This window comes from Scyliorhinus canicula, chromosome 8, assembly GCF_902713615.1.
Source record: "Scyliorhinus canicula chromosome 8, sScyCan1.1, whole genome shotgun sequence".
Classification (NCBI taxonomy): Eukaryota; Metazoa; Chordata; class Chondrichthyes; order Carcharhiniformes; family Scyliorhinidae; genus Scyliorhinus; species Scyliorhinus canicula.
This window is the reverse complement of record NC_052153.1, coordinates 116,936,985-116,952,153: the sequence shown is the minus strand read 5'-3', so window position 1 is coordinate 116,952,153 and position 15,169 is coordinate 116,936,985. Positions and strand designations below refer to the sequence as shown.

At 42.5% G+C, this 15,169-nt stretch overlaps 1 protein-coding gene across 3 annotated transcripts in view; it reads left to right on the top strand.

Annotated features, from left to right (window-relative positions):
* Window positions 1-12,678, top strand: part of fer (fer (fps/fes related) tyrosine kinase) — a 364,060-nt gene extending 351,382 nt beyond the window's left edge. For all 3 annotated transcript variants that reach the window (XM_038805140.1, XM_038805141.1, XM_038805139.1), the window contains one exon: window positions 8,342-12,678. In XM_038805140.1, coding sequence (XP_038661068.1) covers window positions 8,342-8,484 — 143 coding nt within the window. In that variant the 3' untranslated portion in view covers window positions 8,485-12,678. The remainder of the gene's footprint in view (window positions 1-8,341) is intronic.
* Window positions 12,679-15,169: the final 2,491 nt, after the last annotated feature.

The following is a 15,169-nucleotide window of genomic DNA, read 5'->3' as shown; positions in this document are numbered from 1 at the left end:
GGGGGGTCAGTCTCGCTGTGTGCAACAATCTGATGTTATATATTTCGGACCCAGAGGGCAGTTTTGAAAGGATCATGGAGATCTTGAGGGAGGTTCTCGGGGAATAAATTGAATATGGGGAAGAGCGGGGTGTTTCCGATTATTGCTAGACTAATGTGAGAGGGCAGGAGAAGAGGCATGGGGAGTTGCCGTTCTGGGTGGAGGGGGTGAGTTTTCGGTATCTTGGAATTCAGGTAACGTGGAGCTGGGTGCAGTTACACAAATTGAAGTTGGCACGGCTGGTGGAGGGGATGAAGGTGGATTTCAAGAGGTGGGATGTGTTGCCGCTGTCAGTGGCTGGGCGCGTGCAGATGGTTCAAATGGCAGTGCTGCCCAGGTTACATAGAACATAGAACATAGAACATAGAACAGTACAGCACAGAACAGGCCCTTCGGCCCTCGATGTTGTGCCGAGCAATGATCACCCCGCTTAAACCCACGTAACCCGTATCCCAACAATCCCCCCATTAACCTTACACTACGGGCAATTTTAGCATGGCCAATCCACCTAACCCGCACATCTTTGGACTGTGGGAGGAAACCGGAGCACCCGGAGGAAACCCACGCACACACGGGGAGGACGTGCAGACTCCACACAGACAGTGACCCAGCCGGGAATCGAACCTGGGACCCTGGAGCTGTGAAGCATTGATGCTAACCACCATGCTACCGTGAGGCCCCTGTTACATAGAACATAGAACAGTACAGCACAGAACAGGCCCTTCGGCCCTCGATGTTGTGCCGAGCAATGATCACCCTACTCAAACACACGTATCCACCCTATACCTGTAACCCAAAAACCCCCCCACACCTCTTTTAGGAAGGTGAACAGGATAATTTGGGGTTTGTGTGGGCCGGGAAGACGCGAGGCGGGTGCTTCTGGAGAGGGAGTGGGGGTGCTGGCGCTGCCAAGATTGATCAATTATTATTGGTCGGCAAACATGGCAATGGTGAGGAAATGGGCGGTGGAGAGGGGTCAATGTGGGAGCAGGTGGAGGCAGGTCATGTAAGGGGACGAGTTTGAGGGCACTGATGTTGGCAGTCTTTGAGTTTTCACCGGTCTGGTACTCTGTGAGCCCAGTGGTGGTTTTGACATTACAGGTGTGGAGCCAGTGCAGACAGCATTTCGGGTTAGAGGCATGTCATTGTGAACAGTGATATGTGGCAATCACAGGTTTGTGCCGGCAGGGCTGGATGTGACGTCCTGGGGGTGGCAGCAGGGGGGGATTGAGTATTTTAGAGAGTTGTTCTCTCTCTTGTCCTGCAGGTTTGCAGGTCTGGAGTAGTTGGACGAAACAAATGAGTTGCCCAAAGGTAATGGTTTCAGATATCTACCTGCAGGTGAGGGATTTTGTGGGGAGAGAGGTGCCATCCTTCCTGGGGCTACTGCCTCCAATGTTGCAGGACAAGCTGTTGGTGAGGGGAGGATGTTGGATATCTACTGTGAGTTGATGGAGAGGGAGGGCGCTCTGCTGGAGGAGATGAAGCGTAAATGGGAGGAGGTGTTGGGTGGGGAGGTGCAGGCCGGGGCGTGGAAAGAGGCCCTGCGGAGGGTGAACCTTCCTCGTCGTGTGCGAGGTTAAGTCTCATCCAGTTCAAGGTGGTGCATAAGGCTCACATGACTGGCGCGATAATGAGTTGGTGCTTTGCAGAAGTGGAGGATAGGTCTAGATTGTGTGCGGGGGTCCCACAAATCCAATTTTATTTTTCATTTACATGATGTGGGCATCGCTGGTTAGGCCAGCATTTATTGCCCATCCCTAGGTGCCTTTCAGAAGGTGGTGGTGAGTTGCCTACTTGAACCGCTGCAGTCCTTGAAGTGTAGGTACACCCACTGTGTTGTTAGGGAGGAAGCTCCAGGATGTTTACCCAGTGACAGTGAAGGAATAGTGATATATTTCTAAGTCAGGGTGGTGAGTGACTTGGAGGGGACCCACCAGGTGGTGGGGTTCCCAGGTATCTGCTGCTGTTGTCCTTCTCAAGTGGCAGTGGTCGTGGGTTCGGAAGGTGCTGTCTAAGGAACCTTGGTGAGTTACTGCAGTGCATCTTGTTCATGGTACGCACAGCTGCCACTGTTCTTCGGTGGTGGAGTGTTTGAATGTTTATGGAAGTGGAAGCAATCAAGCGGGCTGCTTTGTCCTGGATGGTGCTGAGCTTCTTGAGCGTTGTTGGAGCTGCACTCATCCAGGCAAGTGGAGAGTATTTCATTACACTCCTGACTTGTGCCTACTGGATGGTGAACAGGCTTTGGAGGGGTCAGGAGGTGAATTACTCACCCTAGGATTCCTAGCCTTTGACCTGCCCTGGTAGCCACAGTATTAATGTGGCTAGTTCACTTTAGTTTCGATCAATGGTAACCCCCCAGGATGTTGATTGTGGGGGATACAGCGATGATAATGCCATTGAATGCCATGGGGCGATGGTTAGATCCTCTCGTTACTTGGCACCTGTGTGATGTGAATGTAACTTGCCACTTGTCAGCCAAAGCCTGAATATTGTCCAGTCATGCTGCATTTGGACGTGGATGGCTTCATTGTTTTAGGAGTTGCGAATGGTGCTGAACATGGTGCAGTCATCTGCAAACATCCACACTTTGGACCTTATTATGGAAGGGAGGTCATTGATGAAGCAGCTGACGATGGTTGGGCCTGGGACACTACCCTGAGGAACTCTTGCAGTAATGCCCTATAGCTGAGGTCATTGTCCTCCAATCACCACAACCATCTTCCTTTGTGCCAAGTATGACTCCAACCAGAGGAGAGTTTTCCCCGATTCCTGTTGACTCCAGTTTAGCTACGGCTCCTTGATGCCATACTCGATTAAAGCTGCCTTGATGTCAAGGACATTCACTCTCACCTGACCTCTGGCCTTCAGCTCTTTTCTTCATGTTTGAACCAAGGCAGTAATGAGGTCAGGAGCTGAGTGACCCTGGCAGAACCCAAACTGAGCATCCGTGAGCAGGTTATTGCTGAGTAAGTGCCGCTTGATAGCACTGTTGATGACTCCTTCCATCATTTTGCTGATGATGGAGAGTAGACTGATAGGGTGGTAATTGGCTGAGTTGGATTTGTCCTGTTTCTCGTGTACAGGTCACACCTGGGCACTTTTCCACATTACCGGGTAGATGCCAGTGTTGTAGCTGTACTGGAACAGCTTGGCTACAGGTGCGGCAAGTTCTGGTGCACAATTCTTCAGTACTATTGCAGGAATATTGTCAGGGCCCAGTAGTATCTAGTGCCGTCAGCCGGTTCTCGATAACACATGGAGTGAATCATATTGGCTAAAGACTGACATCTGTGATGTTGGGAACCTCTGGAGGCTTCTGGCTGAGGATTGTTGCGAATGCCTCAGCCTTGTGTTTTGCACATGCGTGCTGGGCTCGTCCATCATTGAGGATGGGGATATTTGTGGAGACTCCTCCTCCAGTGAGTTGTTTAATTGTCCACCACCATTCACGACTGGATGTGGCAGGGCTGCAGAGCTTCGATCTGTTGTGCTTGTTATGGAATCACTTAGCTCTGTCTACTATTTGCTGTTTATGCTGTTTGGCACACAAGTAGTCCTGTGTTGTAGCTTCACCAGGTCTACACCTCATTTTTTGGTATGCCTGATATTGCTCCTGGCATGCTCTCCTGCACTCTTCATTGAACCAGCGTTGATCCCCTGGCTTGGTGGTAATGGTAGAGTGGGGGATATGCCGGGCCATGAGGTTGCAGATTGTGGTTGAATACAATTCTGCTGCTGCTGATGGCCCACAATGCCTCATGGATGCCCAGTTTTGAGTTGCTAGATCTGTTCGAAGTCTACCCCATTTAGCATGGAGGTAATGCCACACAACACAATGGAGGGCATCCTCAGTGTGAAGACAGGACTTTGAGGACACAAGGACTGTGCGGTGGTCACTTAAACCGATACTGTCATGGACAGATGCATCTGCAGCAGGCAGATTGGTGACAATGAGGTCAAATATGTTTTTCCCTCTTCTTGGTTCCCTCACCACCTGCTGCAGTCCCAGTCTAGCAGCTATGACCTTTAAGATCCGGCCAGCTTGGTCTGTGGTGGTACTACCAAGCCACACCTGGGTGATGGTCATTGAAATCCACCAACCAGAGCATATTCTGTGCCCGTCACCCTCAGTGCTTCCTCCAAGTAGTATTCAACATGGAGGAGTACTGATTCAAAAGCTGATGGCGGCCGGTACATGGCAATCAGTAGGATATTTCCTTGCCCATGTTTATCCTGAAGCCATGAGACTTCATGGGGTCCAGAGTCGATGTTGAGGACTCCCAGGGCAACTCCCTCCCGACTGTATACCACTGTGCCGCCACCTCTGCTGGGTCTGGCCTGCTGGTGAGACTGGACCTGCCAAGAATGGTGACAGTGGTATCTGGGACATTGTCTGAATGGTATGATTCTGGAGTATGACAATGTCAGATTGTTGTTTAACTAGTCTGTGAGACACCTCTCCCAACTTTGGCACAAGCCGCCTGATGTTAGTAAGGAGGACTTCGCAGGGTTTGCCGTTGTCGTTTCCGGTGCCTTGTTCGATGCTGAGTGGGCCGTCCGGTTTCATTCCTTTATTGTGTTTTTGCAGTAGTTGAATACAATTGAGTGGCTTGCTAAGCCATTTCAGAGGGCATTTAAGAGTCAACCACATTGCTGTGGGTCTGGAGTCACATGTAGGCCAGACCAGGTAAGGATGGTCGCTTTGCTTTCCTGAAGGACATTAATGAACGAGATGGGTTTTTACAACAATTGACAATGGTCGTCATTAGACTTTTAATTCCAGATATTTTATTGAGTTTAAATTCCATCACCTGCCATGATGGGATTGGAACACGAGTCCCCAGATCATTATCCAAGGTCTCTGGATTACTAGTCCAGCGACAATACCACTATGCCACCGCCTCCCTGTCTGCATGTTCTGGGCGTGTCTGAGGTTGAGGGGGTTCTGGCAGGTGTTCTCGGACGTGGTGTCTGTGACTCTGGGTATGGGGGTGGCCCTGAATCCGGAGGTGGCGATATTTTGTGTGTTGGAATGTCCGGGAGTCCAGGTGGGGAGAGAGCCCGATGTATTGGCTTTTGCCTCCATGATAACCCAGAGACAGACCTTTTTGTGCTGGCGAGACTGGGAGCCACCGAAGGTGGGGGTATGAGTGAGTAATCAGACAGAATTCCTGCATTTGAAGAAGGTCAAGTTTGCTTTGTGGGGGTAAGAGGAGGGGTTTCCCGTATCAGCCTCCCCGAACAGGCGCTGGAATGTGGCGACTAGGGGCTTTTCACAGTAACTTCATTTGAAGCCTACTTGTGACAATAAACAATTTTAATTTCATTTCATTGATTTGATTTGATTTATTATTGTCACATGTATTAGTATACAGTGAAAAGTCTTGTTTCTTGCATGCTATACAGACAACACATACCGTACATAGGGAAGGAAGGAGAGACTACAGAATATAATGTTACAGTTATAGCAAGGTGTAGAGAAAATATCAACTTAATACGAGACAGGTTCATTCAAAAGTCTGATGGCAGCAGGGAATAAGCTATTCTTGGTCTGGTTAGTACGTGACCTCAAACTTTTGTATCTTTTTCCTGACGGAAGAAGCTGGAAGAGAGTATGTCCGGGGTGTGTGGGGTCCTTAATTATGCTGTCTGCCTTTCCGAGGCAGTGGGTTCACCGGGAGGTGGAAACCGTCCATTGATTGGAGGTGTGGGGTGGGGGGGGGGGGGGGGGGGGGGGGCTGATGTATGTTAAATTAGATTCTGTCTGGCCACAGTGTGTGCCATGCATGCCATAATTAGTTTCCTCTGCCCTTAAGCAACTATACCAGTAATCTATACAGGGGTTTTCTACCAAGAACAAAGTTTTAAAAACATGTTTAGCTAACGTGAATGTGCAATTAAGGAGCAGAAATGCCCCTTTTGGCTCCATGTAGAAATTACTATCCTGCCAGCAATTGCATGCTCCCTTCCCTATCTAAGTAATAGATGTGAAATAATCCATTTCACAATTCCTTCCATGAGATCTAAAACTTTGAACCAAATTAACATATATTCTAATACCTTTCAGACAGAGAGCGATCCAATACTGCTGAAATGTTTATAGTGTGAAGCTCAACCTCTGGCTTGCATCTTTTGTTTTGTATTAAACATCTCTGCAATAATGATCAATTTCTGTACTTGTATATGTTGTCAAAACACAGCTCCTTTTATCCAAAGATCCCCTTTGTCGACAATGATGCATTGCTTCCAGGATTGCCTTACTCTACATTAACTTTTAGTCTGCTTGTTTTTACCTTCTCTGCAATACAAACATAGAGATTCAACTTCATTCAGTACATATTGCAAAATAGTATAAAGGACAACACAAGTAAGTCGTGTTTGAGTTTTTAAAAAATATTTTTTTATTCTCCTTTTTCACATTTTCTTCAAAATTTACATCCACCAACAAACAATCAATAGTAACAAATACAATATCAATCCCCTTATCAACAATAACAATCCCATCCTCCCACCAATCCGCAAAGAAAACCCACATGTCAACACAAACATCAAATAACAAAAAGGAATCAGGAATCACCCATAGTCACCATTAACACACACAGTCTTCGTTGTTCCCCCCCCCCCCCCCCCCCCCCCCCCCCCAACCGCCCAACAGGATCCGCCTTCGGGTGATTAACGAGGCAAAGGCTACAACATTTGCCACCGTGCCCGTTTCCAACCCCGGCTGGTCTGACACCCAAATATGGCCTAGAGAGAGAGTCTGGGTCCAATTTCACGTGCATCACTTTAGAGATTACCCTAAACACCTCCTTCCAGTAATCCTCCAGCTTCGGACAGGACCAAAACATATGAGTGTGATTTGCAGCCCCCGCCCGCAACATTCACACACATCTTCTACCCCCTCAAAGAGCTGGCTCATCCTCACCCTCGTGAGGTGTGCTCTATATACCACCTTCAGCTGTATCAGCCCCAACCTCGCGCACGAGGTGGAGGCATTCACTCTCCGAAGCACCTCGCACCAGAACCCCTCCTCCATATCCTCTCCCAACTCTTCCCCCCACTTTGCTTTAATCCCTTCCAGCGGTGCCTTCTCCTCTTCCAGAATAGCCCCGTAAATTGCCAACACTGCCTCCTTCTCCAGTCCCCCTGTCGTCAGCACCTCCTCCAGCAATGTGGAACTGGCTCCACCGAGAAGCTCTGTATCTCCTTCTTGGCAAAGTCTTCAACCTGCATGTATCTAAACATTTTCCCCTGCTCCAGCTCATATATTGCTCCCAGCTCCTTCAATCCTGCAAACTGACCCCCTAGAAACAAACTCTTTACTGCCCTAACTTCCTTCTCCGGAAATTCCCATTCCACTTCCCTGGTTCAAATCTGTGAATCCTCCGCACCTGAAGAGCTGGCGAAACTGCCTCCAAATTCCCAACAATGCTATTACAACCGAACTTCCTGATTATTTCCCCGGGGCCATTGGGAGCGGTGCTGTTGCTCCCACCTCCAATCCCAACCCCCTACACAAACTCTCCTCCATTCTGACCCACTGGGAATCTACCCCTCTGACACAACTCCACACCTTCTTAAGTAGTGAGAGTTTTAACCCTATCCCCTTTTAATTTCATATCACTCATAAAAATACTCTGTGGATGGTTTTGCCGAACTTAAATGGCTACTTAACTCTGTTTGATTTTTGCGTATGGAAATTAATGGACAGCCGGCCCAGAAATCACTATTCAATTGAAAAAGGAGTGGGTGTCCATTCTAGTACAAAATGTCACTATACAGAAAAAAGACATGTGCCCTATATTAAAAAAAACAGACAATATTTTGCTCAGGTTGCTGCAAACATCAGAGTAGCTGAACAACAGGAGAATGTTGAATTCAGGAACTTTAGACCGTGACCTTTATTTTCCCTCTTAACCCCTTTTTTTATATATCCCAAACATTTTTTGTCTCAATGCAAAAAAACTACCCTCTCCTACTTGGTTCATCGTCACTTGTTCTTGGGTTTTGGTACATCTTTGTTCCAATCTCTCTCAGCTCTCACTAATCACTGACTTTCTAAATCTATTCCAACTGTTCCACCCCCTCTTCTACAGTATATAATCCAACGCATTTCTCCCTCTAACTCTGAAGAAGCCATACAGACTCAAAACATTAACTCTATTTTCTCTCCCTACAGCTGCCAGATCTGTTCCACATTGTTTTTGTTTCAGTATCTGCAACATTTTACTTTTATTATAGTACTGTATAACAGGAGAATATTGTTGTTTTAAAAAATGCTTTGAAACTGTTCCAGGTTACAGGATGTCACCACCGCAGAAATGTCCAGAGGAAGTATATAACATAATGCTGAGATGCTGGGAATATAAACCAGAAAATCGACCAAATTTCAATGATGTTTATAAAGAACTCTTGTGTATCAAGAAGAAGATAACGTAGTAACACGGAGTACATGCTTACTGTAGGAAATTCTGTGTTCAGTTATTGAAAAAAATCAGGAGTCACAAGATACCATTTTTTCTCCAATATTGTAATTAGAATTATGTACGCTTGTTATATCACATCAGCATGTTTCTGTTGTAATTTATAAACGTTTTTCTGTTTTGGTTTTGGCATCTAAACATTTGTAAGGTAGATCATGGAGAAAAGGCTTCTCAAAGCATTAATAAACACACATTGAGAAATATTCTCACACCTAACTTCAAGAAAAAATAAAATTTGATGGCTGTCATTTTCATTAAAATGTAAATGGATAGAGCACAGCAGATTATGGTATGTTTACTTGGAGCTATTGAAATGCGATACAATGATTTTATATGGCGCACTGATCCCGATCTGATCTATTTGTAAATTGGTATTTTAAAACTCAAATATTATTTACTACAGACTGCAAGGAAAAATATGTTCCTGAGATGGTGATTATTTCCACGTATTTTAAAAGCACTGAACTGTCCAGATTGGCCATATAAAACATCAAAAATACCAGCAAGAGGCTTTATGGTAATCTTGTGCTATAATTGATTGTGTTTGCACATAATTCTTTGGTTTGCAGTTGTTACAAATATTAGGATAAGCCTTCCATGATGTGCCTGGGATTCCAAAGTACTGTACTGTGCAGTGGAAATACCCTCACTTTTTAAATCAAAAAATGTTAATACAGTTGTTTGGTTTACTTCAATTTTGAGACCTTTGATCTTATCAGCTTCCAAATGCACCTTGTATGCTGACTGTTAAAACATTAGAAAATATTGTGACAGTACTGGGCATTTGGCCAAACCTGAACAGGAACTACATTATTTTGCTGTCACTATATTGTTGCTGATAAGTTAAACCTTTGAGCATTAACTGACCTCTCCTTCTTTCAGGGAATTTGAAGTAATTATTTCTTCTCATTTCTAATGACGAATCAATTAAGATATATTAGAGAACCACGCAGTGTTTCTTAAAAGCATAACTGCGCGGAAATAATCCTCCAAATTATAACTACTTTTTGATGTTGGTGATGTAATGTTATTGTTAATGTATTTTACTTTATCACAATTTAAAAAGGAAGGCATCTCTTGTCAACACTAATTCTGATTCAGTGATGACTTCCACCCTTTTTAATCAAATTAATTATACTCCATTATTATTGAGGGAGTGTATGATTCTGTTTCTCGAGCATGCACATAACCTCCATAACCATGCTCGTTTGGCACAGACTTGTACATGTCCTGACAGGGTGCAAACTCACCTAGAGACTACTTCACAGAACAGGTCTCATCATGTGCTCTGTTGCTGTGGGAATGTTTTCAATGTTAATTTCTGCAACCAGCAGAGTGGCACCAGCTTCTGACATTAATGTGAACATCAAAAGATTACAAAAGGCCATAAAAAGGGTGTTATAATGAAACTGTGATGTTTCAAAGCTTAATGTGTTTGTCATGCCTTCAATGCTTAGATATCTGATGCAGTGCTTTAGTCTGGTTCCAATATCTGTTTTCCACATTTGTCGTCTCTGCCTTGCTCTGACCTTTTAAAGAGCGTAGAAAATTTCAACATTCCAAACAAACGGTCCAAGAGGACATCTGTTTCAGAAAATAGTACTATGATAAAGATTCACTGACGTGATACTTTTCATGAATCAAGTTATTGAATCATCTAGATTCACAAGTGTATCCTGTATACTTCACTAACTAGTCATGGTTTGCTCTATATTTTTCTCCATATCTGAATCTTTTTCTAAAATTATGTTGAACATTATGGTGTTCGGAGATGATTACAGAACATTTTTCTGCAGTGCTCTTGAAAATCTAATTTTTTGGACTGTAAGACTAGAGTCAAACTAATATGCAGTAGCAAAGATGAAACGCTTTGAAATCCTGTACTCTAAATCATGATTTTAATGGAACAACTGCAGGTTTAACATTTCCATGGTTCAAATTTTCAAATATGTTTACAAGATATGAACTGAAGTAACTTTCAGTTTGTTTGGCATGTTTAGTCAATTTCGATCTTTGACAAGTTTGGAATTTGCAAAAAATAATATGATTTACAGTGCTTCTAAAATTAAGCCTTCGTAACCAGTACAATATATAGGGATTTTATGGATTCGGGTTCTATGGAATTTCTGTATTAATAGAAAATGAAATAAGGTGTGCTTAGTGTATTTTCTATACTTTGTACAGCATTTACTGAAAACTTATAGGGTTATTTCACAGCATTTCTACTGATTTCATTTGAGTGCTGCAGCTAATCAATTTGAAGTTTCAAAAAGAATGATGTTTATGACCCAATATTTTCACAGACAGTAAATATTTAATTGCCTTCATTGCACTGTTTCAACAAATTCCGTTTTATACATGAAAAATAAATGCTTGGCACAGAAGTTGCACAGAAAATGTTTCAGTGCAGTAAGAACATTAAATGTTTCTAAGAACATTAATATTTTAAAACTGATGATCTGGGTGCTGCAGAGATTTCATCCTAACTGGTTAATCGCACTGTCTTTGTGAACCAAGTGTAGTCACAGTTGAGTCAGTAAACTCCTTTATATTTGGAAAATATTTGGTTGCCAAACCAATGCCATAATGATCATAATTGCCATAAGCAAGGCTGATTAATTGTGGGTATTATAGCTTGCCTCCATATCGAAGTGATGTGAGAACTAAGTCTTAAGATATATATTTTTCACTTCATGCTAAAAAGCCATAGGGCATATTTGAACATCTTGAATGGCATTATCCAGTCAAAGATGGAGATTATTAAAGACTGTCTCTAATTTAAGTGCTAGTACTGTGTAGTGTGCCACAAACTATTACATGAAATTCAATGAAAGTGCTGTTTCCGAATATCCACAACATTTGAATCCTGGACAAGATGCTGCATTCCACAGTGGACTTGTTTGACGGCCACTTTTGGAAGCGAACTCAAGTGGTCTCCTAATACAGGTAAAAATCTTATCAGTAGATAAGACTGATATTTGTTTAAAATCTGTGAAGGCAGATATTTTACATTTAATTTGTAAATATAAACAGGAGAAGAAAAATGTGGGAAATTGTATACATCAGTGTGCCATATCAGTGTTATAATATGTCACCGCTTAAACCCTTTTGTCTGAGCTGCCTGTACGGGATAGCCAAAAGCTGAAGCAACCTATATTAATGAGAGAAAACTTTCCTGTCTATGCTGCCTGTATGGTTTTATGTGACATGAGTTTCTATAGACTTCACCTTTTATTCTGGTTTGCATAAATATACACGCTTTAGCTTCTATACAAAGAATAGGCCTTGCCTTTTGCTCTGATGTACGTGTGACTATAAATAAATTCAGACTGTTTTGGCTACTTTTTTTAAAATCAGTGTTTCACTACAAAGATTTATCTTGCCTGATGCCCCATTATTCTCTGACTTCATGCTGCCACAGGCAAGTGGCAAAAAGCCTTCAATTTCTAACGATGTGCCATATATATTGCCTTTATATGAATCAAATGGTAAATTTTCTGCCATTTAACTTCCAACTCCTGCCAGTAATGAGTGAAACAGCAAGTTGTGTTGTGCTTTTCAAAAACTTCAGGAGTGTTTCCTTTTGTGCCATAATAAAGACCAAAATTCTGATTTTTTTTTTTAGAAATATAAAAGTGCACCTTTTCTTTTTCTAATGTTAAGCTTCCATTTTTAAAGAAAATACATTTTCAACACTGGAATTATGTGATTCTTTTAAATGTCTTAAACTTTCTGTCAAAAGCTAAAATGTACTTTTAAAAGTAAATGTTCACTTTAAAATTGAAGTCTTACTTTTAAGGATGTATATATATTTCTGCCCCAAAACAATAAAATGAAAATCAGACTGAATTCTGATGATGCCCATTGGGGAGTAATGTTCAAAATATCATAGACAGAAATACTTGTCTTTTGTAATTTTTAACACAATCCTTTGTTGTAACATTTATTTATTTTGTACTTTTTTACATTGAATTTACAGGGATTTTGAAATGACTTTTTTGGTTATCATATTCTCTGTATTCTCTGCTCTTGTGAATTGCAGACTTGTTCCTGAATTGCTTCTGTCATATTGGGCCAAATACCACTAACAAGTCTGCTGTTGATATTTATACGGTAATCTCTTAATAAACAGAATGGATTGTTAGCATTATCTTCGTCTCTTTCTTGTAGCAATACTGAGAACTGTTCTTTTGATGCCAAGTGCAACATTAGGCCAAATTCTTCTACGTAGGTAATTACATGGCGGCACGGTAGCTCAGTGGTTAGCACTGTTCTTCACAGTGCCAGGGTCCCAGGTTTGATTCCCGCTTGGGTCACTGTCTGTGCGGAAGCTGCATGTTCTCCCCGTGTCTGTGTGGGTTTCCTACGGGTGCTCCGGTTTCCTCCTGCAAGTCCCAAAAGACGTGCTTGTTGGGTGAATTGGACATTCTGAATTCTCCCTCAGACAGTTAAGCATTACATTGATCAACGTTGCATAAATGTTGAGATGCATGGAGTACTTTTCCCCATTTTGTAGTGTTATTATGCATTCAGAACTAAAACAAAAAGTGTTTGGAAACTGTGTCACGATTTAAATGTCCACAATGTGTTAAATTTGAAAAGCAAATTGGTCCACAAATTGCACCGAGTGGGGGAAAAAAAGTTCCTGACTGCTTTGATTGAGGGGCTACCTGGTGTAGGTTAGAAAACAAACTTGTCATCTATTTTTCCAATTTCAGTTTGCTCCATTGTTCACAGTTGCAATGATTTGCTTGACAGCTGAACCAATTCTGAATGTTTCGGCTGAGTTCAAAAGGTGAGGAATCATTTATGCCAGTCGGAATGCTTTCACAGTTTACTTGAAGATTTTAAGAAGCTATTGAATGATTATTATTATTTTGGTGTTATTACTGAATAGATATTTGTTGTTTTTGCAATAGAATGACTACGTGAAGGATTTGATTTATGCTGTTTTCATTTGGGTCTGGTGTTTAATCAGTATTGAACGGTTGTGTTTTTGAGGAACAGGACTATTTGATTGTTAGTAGTATACTTTTATCATAACAATTTCACATATGTCACACTGCTGTTACATGGCTCATGAAGACTGTACATAGTTGATACTGAGTGAGCGGCTATGGAGGACATGAGGGGGCATTGGGGGAATGGGTGGTATGGGGAGTTTATATGGGGATATAGGTTTAAGAGGGGCATGGAGAGGCCCTGGGGTGAATGTAGTGGGAAAGTTCAAGCTTAGAGGAATAAGAATGTTGTGGAAGCTGGGCCAATGTTCCAGCAAACCAAAGCAGACCTAACCAGCCTGCCTTGACACCACAACCCCGTGAAGCTGTCTTGAGAGTGCCTGCCCTCATCTCCAGGAGATGAAAATATGATAGGTATGGACAGAAGTGATGGGCTGAGTCTCTGAAGTCAGAAAAAGGACCATCAAAAATTTCCTGAGCTCAATATGAAAGTTCAGCCCTGAATGTTAGCCAAGCAGTCTGACCGTACACAGAGATGGGGTAGAGAATTCCAGCTGGGTATATCAGTGTGGTAGCTGCATATTTGTGGATGATGATCAGTAGCAGCACATCAGTGAGTGAGATAGTTTACCTAAAATGGATTCTTGGAGGACTGCTGAAGTCACAATCTAGGTTAGAGGCGTGATTAGTAAATATCCCCTGGATATGATTGGTGAGATAAATGTAAAAGCAAGTAAAGACAAAGCCATAATACAGGAAAACAGGGCATAAGAATGTTTTCATCTGGAGGCATAGAATACGGAAACAAGTAATACAGTAATGTTCTACTCGTACAAGGTCTTAGTTAAGCTACATTTGCCAGTGATGAAGGATTACAATTATTCAGACTTGAGATGGTTGGGTGTTTTCCACTGGGGCTGAGAATTGGGTGGAACACTAATACTTCCTAATCTGATCATTTCCGATTTCTAATATTTAAATTTGTATACAGGTTGGAGAAGATTTGCTTCAGGCAGCGGCGTGCAGAGGTCTGGTGATGCCCGGGGCAAATCTTGATTATGTGCCCCAAAGACTCAAGTATAAGGCCTAATATACTGAGAAATATTATGAGAAAGGAAAACATTTTGAATATATAAACACAGATGAAACATGAAATAAACGCTTTATTCGATTTTAATATTAATCAATCAAATTTATTAAGTTCTTTTCCCCAAATGATACCTCCTGTCACAAAACACCTGAACTACTTCACTTTTTACATCAGCTGTGAGAAATTCTTTTTCAATGCTTATTAAAGCCAGGTTGGTCAGTCGCTCCTGTGACATAGAAAACCTCAGATATGTTTTTATTAATTTCAGTTTTGAAAATGACCTTTCACAGCTTGCGACTGAAAATGCGATTGTAAGCAGTAATCTGTATGAAACACACAGCGTCGGAAAGACATCCCTCCCATACTGCAGTAAAGACTCCAGAGCATCTTTAGGATCAGGGGGAACTCTATTCCCTCCAGCTCGAAGGAGCATCACAAAATCAATAATTTCGTCATATAACTGAATTGCAACCACATCATTGTCATAATAATTTGCAAAGTCTGAACATTCCTTTTTTAATTTCTCTCTTGTTCATCTTCAATCACTACTGAATTCAAGTTCAGAAGAAAAGAAAATCGGTCACTGAGTG